Below are 12,576 nucleotides of genomic sequence, written 5' to 3'. Positions count from 1 at the left end.
AATGCAAGAGAATCAATTCACGATTGTTGTTTTCTCTGAGTGCTGAGAATTAGTATAAAATTGATGTTGAATAAATGCAAGAAAATATTGAAGAACGAATACTGAATTCGTTGTTTGTGATGTCTTTATTCTCAATTTTGATTTCGAAATATAAAATTGAAAGTGTAAATCTTTATTATGATTCAATTACTCGCAATTTTAAAACTTAAAACTTGAAAACTGAAATTTAGAAAACATAATTTTTAGATGAAAAACACATAACTCATTGATTAAATGACATTTAAGAAATTGATGATATTGATTCAAGATAAAAATTTCTTTGTTGGACAAACAGTTCTCTTGCCTTGCAGTCAAAGTTAATAGACCATCCTTCTGAAGTTGATTCGCATTTAATAAATACGGAATAATCGATTAATGCGCAGATTTCTTAACAAATATGGATATAAATTCAGCAGTATGACATTACGAATAGAATACTCAAGATATAGGGTGTCCAAAGGTGCGTTTAGCACAGCGCTCTATATGAGACTATTAAAGGAGATATATGCTGATTATAAATATATAATAAAAAATATGAATATATGTATATGATGAGTATGTTGTATTTTGGCGCCATGCCGGGATATAAAATGAATTTTGAGACAAGAGGCGGTTTCGCGGGAAATTTTGGCGGGATTTTTTTCATTTTTTTAATGAATCATAAAGAAAACATCCTCGCTCTTGCAAAAAAATGCAAAGACTGTAAAAAAATCTACGAGACATTGGTAAAATGCTTCGGTATGGATGCTCCTAGCTATTCCACTGTAACGTATCATGTTAGGATGTATCACTTCATGAACAAAAAGGCGCCCATCATAAAAATTGACAAAAAATCGCCGGATCAAAGAAAAATCAAAGCAATTCTTCAAGCGCTAGATGAAGACCCAAGAGCATCACTCAGAAGGATAGAGGAGATGACAAAGATACCACGTACAACAGTCAGTTGTTATCTGCACAATTATTTGAACTACAAACTAGCGTATACACGTTGGGTTCCGCACAACCTTAATTCAGTTCAAAAAAAATCTAGAGTCCAATCTTCGAAAGAGCTCCTCTCTATATTGGGTGCGTATCAATCCAAGAAGTTTCGCTTTTTAGTAACAGGGGACGAGTCTTGGTTTCAATATGCAACAGAAGCCAAAATCATGTGGATCCCGAAGGATGAAAATCCGCAAACATTCCCGAAGAAAAAAATTGACACACCAATGATGATGTTGTCGGTTTTTTGGGGCGTGAATGGCATCATCGCAATTGATATTCTTCAAAAACCTAATACGATGAATGCTCAGTATCTAATTGACAATGTTCTTACTCAAATTATCAATTCTGATGAGTTTGAGAAATCCAAACAACAAAAACAAAAGTTTGCAATTCATTTTGATAATTCAAGAGTTCACAAAAGTCATAAGGTAATGAATTACTTGGTGGAAAACAATGTCAAAGTTGTTCCAAACCCAATTTATTCACCTGATATTGCACCCTCTGACTTTTATTTATTCGGCACGCTAAAAAAGAGAGCTGAAGGACGCGAATTCGCGAGTCCAGATGATCTTGAAAATTTTGTAAGAGAGCAATTTGAGCAATTTTCTCATGATGATTTAAAGCGTGTCTTTCAAGCCTGGATCGATCGCTGCGAACGCGTGATTGAATCCAATGGTGATTATATTTAAATAAACTTTATATATATGTAACTTGTTTATTTCTATTCGCAGTATTCAGGTTTGTGCTAAACACACCTTTGGACACCCTATATCAAAGAGAGTCATTATATAAATGTATACATTTGATTAGGAAAGCGATAAGATCATCAGCAAAATCATCGAGATCGATAGAACAAACAAAGCAAAGATACCCATTAAGTAAGATTTAAAGTTTGATGATGATAACACAAAGATTGTTATACTTCAAGAAGATATCTCAAATAGATGGATATCGGCGAATTTGTATTATCTTTTCTCAAAGAATACATTCAATATTTCTTCAAATGCATAAAACTACGAAATTTTAAGGCTGCACTTACACTCATCTGACTTTAATTCAAATTTTAAGATAATATATAATGATTTATAATAACTTTTCCCGACAAAAGATGTTAACTTTTTACCTTGACAAGCAAATAATACGATAAAATCACAAAAAATGTTAATTTATCAGACAACGATAGTTTGTACGAATGTATTCATATGAATGAACAAAATTCATAAAAATAAAACTTGATAAATCATTATGGATTATCCAACTCCAACTACTGATTTTCTTGATGGATCAACACATGATCACTTAATGTTACGGTTCCACATATGATTTAGATCATTCTCCTTAATATTTATCGAAGAAAAAAGCCAAATAATGAAATTTATTTGGTTTATGCCCGCTGAAGTCAATTTAGACCGGTTACAGTCCAAAGGATCCAGTAAAAATCACAATATTTTTACACATGGCCTTAATGAAAGCCAACAAGAATAGAATTCTTGCAAATTATTCAAAGAATTGTAAGTTTCATTGGCAAAAATGAATAAAGATATTGCTTATATACTATTTTAATTTACTAGCAATGATTTTTTGAGTCTTATTAAGTTTTTTTAAAAAATTAAATTATCTAAATTTACATATTTTTAAGTTTTTGTTTTGAATGCACAGCCCAAATATACTCAATGTAAGGATACTATTTATATTAATATTGGCTTCTAAATATCAAGGGTTACACCTTTTTGCCCCGTTTATACCTTTTTCTCCCGACTATATACTTTTGTGATGAAGAGAGGTACATCCATCTTTGTCTTTAGCATTGATATCTGCTCCATTTGAAATAAAAATTTCGGCTGTTTCTTTACTATTATATCTGGCTGCATAATGAAGAGGGGTACATCCATCTTTGTCTTTAGCATTGATATCTGCTCCATTTGAAATAAGAATTTCAGCTGTTTCTTTACTATTATATCTGGCTGCATAATGAAGAGGGGTACGTCAATTTTTGTCTTTAGCATTGATATCTGCTCCATTTGAAATAAGAATTTCGGCTGTTTCTTTACTATTATATCTGACTGCATAATGAAGAGGGGTACATCCAGCTACGTCTTTAGCATTGATATCTGCTCCATTTGAAATAAAAATTTCTGTAGTTTCTTTACTATTATATCTGGCTCCCCAATGAAGAGGGGTCAATCCATTTTTAGTTTTAGCATTGATATCTGCTCCATTTGAAATAAAAATTTCGGCTGTTTCTTTACTATTATATCTGGCTGCATAATGAAGAGGGGTACATCCATCTTTGTCTTTAGCATTGATATCTGCTCCATTTGAAATAAGAATTTCTGTAGTTTCTTTACTATTATAATCGGCTGCCCAATGAAGAGGGGTACATCCATCTTCGTTTTTAGCATTGATATCTGCTCCATTTGAAATAAGAATTTCGGCTGTTTCTTTACTATTATATCTGGCTGCATAATGAAGAGGGGTACATCCATCTTTGTCTTTAGCATTGATATCTGCTCCATTTGAAATAAGAATTTCGGCTGTTTCTTTACTATTATTATTGGCTGCCCAATGAAGAGGGGTACATCCATCTTCGTCTTTAGCATTGATATCTGCTCCATTTGAAATAAGAATTTCGGCTGTTTCTTTACTATTATTATTGGCTGCATAATGAAGAGGGGTCCATCCATCTTTGGTTTTAGCATTGATATCTGCTCCATTTGAAATAAAAATTTCGGCTGTTTCTTTACTATTATTCTGGCTGCACAATGAAGAGGGGTACATCCATCTTTGTCTTTAGCATTGATATCTGCTCCATTTGAAATAAGAATTTCGGCTGTTTCTTTACTACTATTATATCTGGCTGCATAATGAAGAGGGGTACATCCATCTTCGTTTTTAGCATTGATATCTGCTCCATTTGAAATAAGAATTTCGGCTGTTTCTTTACTATTATATCTGGCTGCATAATGAAGAGGGTACATCCATCTTTGTCTTTAGCATTGATATCTGCTCCATTTGAAATAAGAATTTCGGCTGTTTCTTTACTATTATTATTGGCTGCCCAATGAAGAGGGGTACATCCATCTTCGTTTTTAGCATTGATATCTGCTCCATTTGAAATAAGAATTTCGGCTGTTTCTTTACTATTATTATTGGCTGCATAATGAAGAGGGGTCAATCCATCTTTAGTTTTAGCATTGATATCTGCTCCATTTGAAATAAAAATTTCGGCTGTTTCTTTACTATTATCTCTGGCTGCAAAATGAAGAGGGGTACATCCATCTTTGTCTTTAGCATTGATATCTGCTCCATTTGAAATAAGAATTTCGGCTGTTTCTTTACTATTATATCTGACTGCATAATGAAAAGGGGTACATCCAGCTACGTCTTTAGCATAGAGATCTGCTCCATTTGAAATAAGAATTTCTGTAGTTTCTTTACTATTATATCTGGCTCCCCAATGAAGAGGGGTCAATCCATTTTTAGTTTTAGCATTGATATCTGCTCCATTTGAAATAAGAATTTCGGCTGTTTCTTTACTATTATTATTGGCTGCATAATGAAGAGGGGTCAATCCATCTTTAGTTTTAGCATTGATATCTGCTCCATTTGAAATAAAAATTTCGGCTGTTTCTTTACTATTATCTCTGGCTGCAAAATGAAGAGGGGGTACATCCATCTTCGTTTTTAGCATTGATATCTGCTCCATTTGAAATAAGAATTTCTGTAGTTTCTTTACTATTATAATCGGCTGCCCAATGAAGAGGGGTACATCCATCTTCGTCTTTAGCATTGATATCTGCTCCATTTGAAATAAAATATTCTAAAAGTGATGAAAGATGGAAATTCGGAGAATAAACAAAACATGCGTTGATGTCATTTGTTTGATCCAAGTAAACTAAAAATGATTGAAGATTATTGTATTTAGAGCACGATTCTAAATCAATTTCTATGTTGTGTTCATTCATCAAAAATGTTACGAAATCAATGTTGTGTGATATTATTGCATATTTCATGCATACATCATCTGGTTTTTGTACTTTCAAGCATTCATTCATAATGTCTTGATTTCCACTCAAAAACGAAAATCTAAGACAATCTGGAGTGATTTCTGATTGAAATTTCGTTATTAAGATCTTAAAACAATCAACAGATCCATGATAACAACATAATTCAAGTAATGAAAGACCTTCATTTGAATATGGATATAATTTACTTTTTAATTTTTGATTTTTATCAAATCCTTCTCTTTCTGTAAAATTTATCAATGATATTTTGTCATCATCCATAATAGATCAGTAAATTGTATTTTGTTCGTGAATATCAGATGAATAATGAGAATCTTCAAAATCGTTAAAACTTTTTTCCTCCTTTTCATTCAATACTATGTTGTATTCTTTGTAGAAAAGGTAATTAAAAACTGTGCTGATTTTGTTGACCTGATTTAGATGGTATTCGTCAACAATTTGTTTGGCAATCGCTAAATATGACTTCATGTAGCGGTTGTTATAAATTGAAAGTTCGGATATATCATTGATAATCACATCAGGCTGAATTTGATAAGAGTCAATCAGGTTTTGTTTGATTTTTTGTATATTGCGTTGAATTTTTCTTCGTCATTTGTTTTCAGCCTGTACAAAGTATTGTAGACATCATTATATCCTGTAAAAATCTCCATCAATTTGTCATAATGAGTTTGGTTAATTTCTCCCTTGGACATCAACCAAAAATATGAGATGTTAAAGACTTTTCAACCAAAAATTTTCCAATTTTCCACCAAAAATTTACTACCTTTTTTACACTTTTTGAGCTTCGCTCAAAAAGTGTAAAAAATGTTACATTCTTTATCTGCCTTCAAAATATGCAATGATCCTTTTTGCACTTTTAACGGTTCTATAGAAAAAGGAAAAAGTGACTAAAAATTGAATTGGCGAAAAATCAATTTTAATGAGCTTCATTTAATGATATTTTTTCAAAGAAGTTTTCAAAAAAGATCAATGGGCTATTAATTTATTTTCATTTCACCCTAACACTCCTTGTTTTTCACCATTCCAAATCAATTTTAGCTCAAATTGCATTTCTATTTTCCCCAGAAATTAGCTAACAGTCTCACCCACACCTTCTGTTCAATTTGTCAATGAAGGTTTAACCTACTTCCAACACAGCCTTTGACTTTATCCCATATTATCTTTATTATTTTATTAATTTTACTCAATTTTGTTTTATTTTGTTTTACTAGGAATAAAAACGTCGCCATATTCAATTTTTAGTTACTTTTTTCTTTTTCTAAAAGAACCTTAAAAGTGCAAAAAAGGGCCTGCAAATTTTGAATGCAAAAGAATTTCCAATTCTCCACCAAAAAAATTTAAGCGTGTCAAAAAAATTTGAGAGAACCCGGAAAGTGCACCCAAAAGGGTTATTGGATTTATTTCTTTAAAACTATTAAGTATTTCAATTTTACATAAGCAAAAAGTAATGATGTATCAAACACAACTCTAAACAAAAATTTTATTGAAATCTATCAGCGTATTCAAAGCCGTTATCTATTGCGTCCTTAATCATCTGCTTTGTTAACTGCTGATACAAGTAAGGAAGTGAGAAATATTCCTTCAAATTATTGCATGCGCAAAGTTCTTTGATTCCAATAGGAATATAGTTAACTCCTGTATGTTTAACTATATCTCCACCAAATGTATAACACTCTGCATCCATAGGTCTGGCCTCAATCAGTGTTGCCCGTTCAGATAAAAAGATTCCGAGGCAAACTGTTGTTAAATGACTGGCCATGAAGATATTTGCGCTATGAATCTCATCAGCGATCTTATACATAGGCTGGTCAAGCACCAAAGGAATGATTTCTGCATCAGGATATAATTCCGAAATCGTACTATTGAATTGGTTCATGAAATGCTTGTCAAGGATGATCCTCTTCTTCTTAAATTCCGAATGGGAGTAGCGATCTCTGAAAGAACGGAACACTCCACCTGGATATCTCATAACTTGTTCGTATTTAGCGATCATTCCGTCCATATCATCGATATCAAAGTACGGTTGGTTATAAGCATGCGAACCCTGGTTGTTTAGGAACCTTCCGAGCCTGTAACATTGTGGTTTATTGATTAATAATTTATCTCCTGCAATTCTTGCAAACGTTTCCTTTGTTTCGTTATTGAATCTGAGAGTCCTGATCTTAACAGGCTGATCTTCAATACCCGTGAACGCGTTGTACCAAACGGGAAGGAGATAATCGAATAATAACATCCATTTTTCGGATGTTGACGATGCAGCGAATACGACTGGCTCGTCAACAAGTTCGTAGTTCTTGTTTTCTGAGAGAAATGCGGGTAATGATGTATGATTTGTTTGGATTGAAATGAAATCTGAAGCTCCAACCTGAATTGGACGTAATTCCATGGCTGGCGGGGACAAGAATATGATATCTTCGTTCTCATCTACACAAAAGTCGCTTAAAACAGCAGGAAACTGAGAATTTGAAACAATTCTGCTCCAACCCATTGGAAATACTTTAACTGTTGGTATATTGACTTCGCTTTCTCCAAGTAGATGCTTCTGGCAGTATACGCTAGCTTTTGCAATACCACTTACCGTTTGAAGGATACAAAATGAAATATTTGGATAAGACTCGTTCAAATCCCAAAATTGTTTATTGGTGTATGTCGCAGTCGAAATAGGAGTTTCGATATTTATATGAATTAAAGATGGAGCGATGATTCGAGGATATTCAATAAATTCTTCAATTTCGAGATTTACGAATATTTTATTATCATTTGTAGATATGGAAAGTAATCTGATATTGTTGCAATCGACAGCTTCTCTTGTTGTATCAATCAATGAAGTGTTTGCAGTCTGAAATTTTCTATTCGATAAAATAAAGACTAAAAATGCAATTAACACAAACCACGATGTCTTGTAATATGCAACCCATGATTGTGTGAATGGATCTTGAACTTCTTTTTCTGGATTTGCTTTTTGTTTTTCTTCTTTTGCTGGTTTCGGAGGTTGCTCAGCTGGCTGCTCTCCTTCTGCTTCAGGAGGAGTTACATTCAGTCTTTCTTGAGATTTCGAACGTTCTGGGGACTTATCTAAACCATGTTTTTCGATCATAATAAATTTAGAAAAAAAAATTATGAAAACGCGTGTTATGAACTTCAAAGAATTTATAGATAACGTACCAGTGAAAAAAGCATCATATAGCGAAGTACTTATTGCTATGGCGGAAAGTAAACAAATTACTCAACAAAAACCAACAGAATATCAGACATTCAATAGAACCAACCCATTAATGGAAAAGAAACCAGAAAAGCGACCAGAAAAACGTCAGGCAATACCATGGACTCAAGAGGAAGTTGATGCAATAGAAGATGGTGTTAAAAAATATGGAATTGGACATTGGACTCTTGTATATGAATTGCATAAGGACATATTCATGAAAAATGAAAGAAAGTCTAGTGACGTTGGTGATAAATGGAAAAATATGAAAACAAAACCACAATATCAAAAATATATTACTGAAGATAAAAAAGCGCATCCAAAAACTGTAAATCCGCCACAAGAACCAAATAAGCCAGTCGCTACATTAGTTGTACCAACAAATTCGCATCCTAATGCAATTCCGAATCCAAAGCAATAAAATGCGTACAGAATGTATCCATGCTGTTGCTATTTTTAATTTATATATTGTTTGTAATATTATTAAAAGCTAATACGCTTAATTGATTCATTATTGTTTAATTCCTTCGAGTAATGTTCAATAACTATCAGTCTAACTATTGCTATATCTGAATCTCTTGCATATTTAAATGAACAATGGGCAATTCTACCCTTATTGTTTGATTGAATAAAAATTTTGGTTGAATCATTCTTGAAGCCAAGTTTTTTCTTTCATTAATCAATGAGTGACAAGAATCATGATACATTTATGCAGTTACGGTGAATTTTTTTATCCATACCCGTTGATCAAAATTGTCAGAGCAAATTTTTAAATAATAAAGAAAATCTACTAAGCAATATATGTAAAGTTAAATTTCCTAGTTTTCGGTTATTCATCGGACCGACTTTTTTGTCACGTAAAATAAAATTTGACCAATCCAAAAATTTTTAATTCATGCAGACACAAGATGATTCTCCAGACAAAATGGTTGCAATAACAGAGAAGAATCGATTATTAGTCAACCATGTTGCAATATATTTAGGGATTAAGCTTATAATTTTCTTAACGTTTATTCCATTACCATTTTTAGTGCATAATACTGGAATTGTTTTTGCAATACTTATGATGCTAGAAGTATTGCAATTCTTTTCAACTAAAAACATTAGCGGGCTACATCTCGTCGGTCTAAAATGGAATTTTATGAAACCTAACGAAAACGGCGATTATGTTGAATATTACGTTCGACCACCTCCATTTATTCCAAGTACTTCACAATCAAACTTATTCTGGTTAGGATTTTTCATATCAATAGTTTATTGGGTTTGTTCATCAATCATCTACGTTATTTTCATGAGGTTTGTAGTCCTTGCTTCTTGCCTCATTATATTATTTTTCGAACTCCTCAATTTTTATTTCTTTGCACAAGCACATTTATATGCAAAACAAGCCTCAGAAAATGAAATTGCATCAAAATTCTTCGATGTTGGACCAACAGATGCTATTACTGCTCCAGATCCAGAAAATCCTGATGCACAAAGTAATATTCCAGATATAGACGATAACATTGATGAAATACCAAAGGATGAAGATATAGAGCTTAAACCTGTTAAGACAGAATAAGTTTCAACTATCATGTATGTTAATAAAAATGTATTATTTTCTTTCCAAAAAAATATTGTTATTTCACATTCCTCTTTAATAGTTTATGTGATTTTCGTCTCATTGATCTTTTGAGGTGGACCATAAGCAATGAAAGTACTTGATGAAGGCTAATAGAGCTATAATTATATAATATGTTTTGCATTACAATTAAGTTTCTATTAATGTGTCAGTAGAAACACTAGACAACCATATTTTAAAAAGCTATAATAAAATTCTCGGAATAAATAATAATATTAAGAGCATAAGCTCGAAACAATACATTTAGGATCTATATTTCCCTCAAAATATTGATAATAATCACATGAAAGAATGATTACAAAGAATATTATTGTGATTATCTATACAAAACAATTTCATTATAATGGAATGTATAACTTTAATTAGATGCTATTATAATAGCAGAATATCATCCCGAGAGTTGGAAGCTAAGTGAATATTTTTCAAATGTGCAGGAATTATTCATTCATATTGATAATTTGTCTATGATTTTGTAGAATATAAACCATTAAAGATATACTAGCTTATGCTCTACTGTGAAATATATCAGAAACTATTTATGTGACTTCAAAAACGAGCAAAAATTTTTTTGTTTAGAAATAAAAGTGACATGAATATCCGTTATAAATAAATGTCAACTCAACCAGCAGCAACAAACGCACAGACCGGCCCAACAGCCGAAGATCGCGCAATGGTCAATGTTGTCAAAACAGATTGCAGTGAAGAAGTAACAAACCGTATTAAAGCTGAATGTCAAATGTGCGCACAAAAATTCAACACACAGAGAGAAATGGCAGAATATTTAAAGAAAACTATGGATAAGCAATTTGGTCCAACATGGAATGTTATTGTTGGCCATCATTTCGCCTCAAATCTTAAACATATTGCCGGCAACTTTGTATATCTTTACATAGATCAATTAGGTTTCCTCTTGTTCCAAGCTCAGTAAAATGAGAAGTTTATTTAATATTCATAAAATACTTTTTGGTTTATTTATATAAAAAAATCATTAATTACATTTTTGCAAATAAAAAGTTAAAAGAATTTCCAGCATAGCTAGTTTATAGCTAAATAGAATATTCAATCTTCTCCAATATCCTAAATTCTTATTGATACTTTTTTATAAATTTCTGTAATATGCTTTATCAATGAGCATCTTGAGTTGCACATAATTATATATATTATTGGAACATATTGTCTTTGTGATATCTTTAAAATTGGGATGGAAGTAATAGTTAGGAAACACATGGATTTCAGGATTGTCAGGATAATGCTGTCTATGCAAATGATAAGGATAGAAAAAGCTCCTATGAAAAAAAGTTGCGATAATCGAACTCTATTAGCTTGCTGCTTTATTAGATGATGCTTTTGGAACAGCAATATGCTATCAAAAATAGGCCCACATATCCAACTTTAGTAAATCACAAATTACTCATAGATTTGACTGGTTAATTTATAAATCACCCTCAAATGTTTAGCAAGTCGACTGGTTACTTATTTTCACATCATATGACATGTCATATAACAAATTAAAAACTGATTTTGTAGGTTCATAGTTTACGTTTAAAATTTTGTTGTAATAAAAAATTTGTGAATAAAAATTTTACATGCGTGGAGATACTTCTGAAACAAAAGTCTTATTTTCAATAGAAAACTTGCCTCAAATAGGAGAATTTTACAATGTTAAGTCCAAGCTATCTGAAGACGATTTAAGCTCTTTCTCCGAGCAAAATTTAAGTTCGAAATTTATCATTGTTGGTGACTCAGGTGTTGGTAAATCATGCTTACTCAACAGAATTGCACACGATGAGTTTTCTGCTGAATATAAATCTACAATTGGTGCTTCTTTCACTTCTGCGGAATGTCTTATTAATGGTAATCGTGTAAAAATGGCTTTATGGGATATGGCAGGTCAGGAACAATTCACCTCTGTTAATAGGCTTTACTTTAGAGGTGCAAACGTTGTTTTCTTATGTTTTGATTTAACAAGTCAAAAATCATTTGATAATGCTTCTCGCTGGCTATCAGTTGTTCACGAAAATACTTCAAATGTTCATGCAATCTTCCTTGTTGGCTGTAAATCAGATCTCACAAAGGTAGTTGATGATAAAGATATTTCCAGATTTTGCACCGATAACAGATGTGAATATTTCGAAACATCCTCAAAGGAATCTAAAATGACAACAGAATTAGCTAAAAGATCTATTTTCGTTGCTGCAATTTCAATTCAACAGTTAAGACAGCAGGCGCCTAAGCAAAAAGTAGTAACTGAGCAGCCAAAACCAGTGAATCTGGCTCCACCACCAGAAGAAAAGCCAAAGAAGAAATGCTGCTAAAATTTATATTTGTTTTATATATTATTTGTAAATACCGCGAAATTATCTAAACTATCACACGATTATCACTATAACTATAGTGTGCTCATAGTAAAATGAAAATAAAATAAAGTAAATAAATATTTAGGAAAAAGAATCGTTGAACAGTCGAACAGTGATGACCTTGCGTCTTTCATTTATTGTTTTAAGGTTGCGGTAATTCAATATTGAATGTTCATTTAGTCTACAGATTAAGAATCCATTTTCATATTATTGTTTAAATTAAGCTCCAGTATATCTTAATATCTTTTAATTTGCTTGAATGGGTATTAGATTGTGATATGTCAATACTAATATCTGAAAATTTAGAAAAATTATTTCAAAATTAGTGCAGTTGAATTGAATTCTTGTAAA

General features: G+C 31.9%; 6 protein-coding genes and 1 pseudogene across 7 annotated transcripts, besides 3 other annotated features; 5 read left to right on the top strand and 2 right to left on the bottom strand.

Annotated features, from left to right (window-relative positions):
* Window positions 1–485: 485 nt before the first annotated feature.
* Window positions 486–513: a terminal%2Cinverted (terminal inverted repeat of Mariner transposon ID:TVAGG3_0317880).
* Window positions 486–1,789: a mobile genetic element.
* Window positions 582–1,709, top strand: TVAGG3_0317890 (Mariner transposase; the record flags this gene model as incomplete). Its single annotated transcript, XM_051230096.1, has 1 exon — window positions 582–1,709. The coding sequence occupies one exon, from the start codon at window positions 582–584 to the stop codon at window positions 1,707–1,709; it is 1,128 nt and encodes a 375-aa protein (XP_051099826.1).
* Window positions 1,762–1,789: a terminal%2Cinverted (terminal inverted repeat of Mariner transposon ID:TVAGG3_0317880).
* A 1,217-nt stretch (window positions 1,790–3,006) lies between these two features.
* On the bottom strand, window positions 3,007–4,696 carry TVAGG3_0317870 (annotated as a pseudogene). Its single transcript has one exon. A coding segment is annotated over exon 1 (1,690 nt).
* Window positions 4,697–6,522: 1,826 nt separating this feature from the next.
* TVAGG3_0317860 (uncharacterized protein) lies at window positions 6,523–8,149 on the bottom strand (the record flags this gene model as incomplete). The annotated part of the gene is made up of 1 exon (XM_001314695.1): window positions 6,526–8,142. The coding sequence occupies one exon, from the start codon at window positions 8,140–8,142 to the stop codon at window positions 6,526–6,528; it is 1,617 nt and encodes a 538-aa protein (XP_001314729.1).
* A 10-nt stretch (window positions 8,150–8,159) lies between these two features.
* TVAGG3_0317850 (SANT/myb-like telomere repeat binding factor-like DNA-binding domain-containing protein) lies at window positions 8,160–8,902 on the top strand (the record flags this gene model as incomplete). Its single annotated transcript, XM_001314694.1, has 1 exon — window positions 8,165–8,668. One exon carries the CDS (start codon window positions 8,165–8,167, stop codon window positions 8,666–8,668), a length of 504 nt encoding a protein of 167 aa, XP_001314728.1.
* Window positions 8,903–9,058: 156 nt separating this feature from the next.
* On the top strand, window positions 9,059–10,065 carry TVAGG3_0317840 (Golgi APPARATUS membrane protein TVP23 family; the record flags this gene model as incomplete). The annotated part of the gene is made up of 1 exon (XM_001314693.2): window positions 9,143–9,808. The coding sequence occupies one exon, from the start codon at window positions 9,143–9,145 to the stop codon at window positions 9,806–9,808; it is 666 nt and encodes a 221-aa protein (XP_001314727.1).
* A 407-nt stretch (window positions 10,066–10,472) lies between these two features.
* TVAGG3_0317830 (positive regulation of ATP-dependent microtubule motor activity, plus-end-directed) lies at window positions 10,473–10,932 on the top strand (the record flags this gene model as incomplete). Its single annotated transcript, XM_001314692.2, has 1 exon — window positions 10,479–10,796. The coding sequence occupies one exon, from the start codon at window positions 10,479–10,481 to the stop codon at window positions 10,794–10,796; it is 318 nt and encodes a 105-aa protein (XP_001314726.1).
* Window positions 10,933–11,443: 511 nt separating this feature from the next.
* TVAGG3_0317820 (GTPase protein) lies at window positions 11,444–12,305 on the top strand (the record flags this gene model as incomplete). Its single annotated transcript, XM_001314691.2, has 1 exon — window positions 11,455–12,183. The coding sequence occupies one exon, from the start codon at window positions 11,455–11,457 to the stop codon at window positions 12,181–12,183; it is 729 nt and encodes a 242-aa protein (XP_001314725.1).
* Between the last annotated feature and the right edge of the window lie 271 nt (window positions 12,306–12,576).

Source organism: Trichomonas vaginalis, chromosome V (genome assembly GCF_026262505.1).
Source record: "Trichomonas vaginalis G3 chromosome V, whole genome shotgun sequence".
Taxonomy (NCBI): Eukaryota; Parabasalia; order Trichomonadida; family Trichomonadidae; genus Trichomonas; species Trichomonas vaginalis.
The sequence above is the reverse complement of the archived record's forward strand: the minus strand, read 5'-3'. Positions and strand labels throughout refer to the sequence as shown.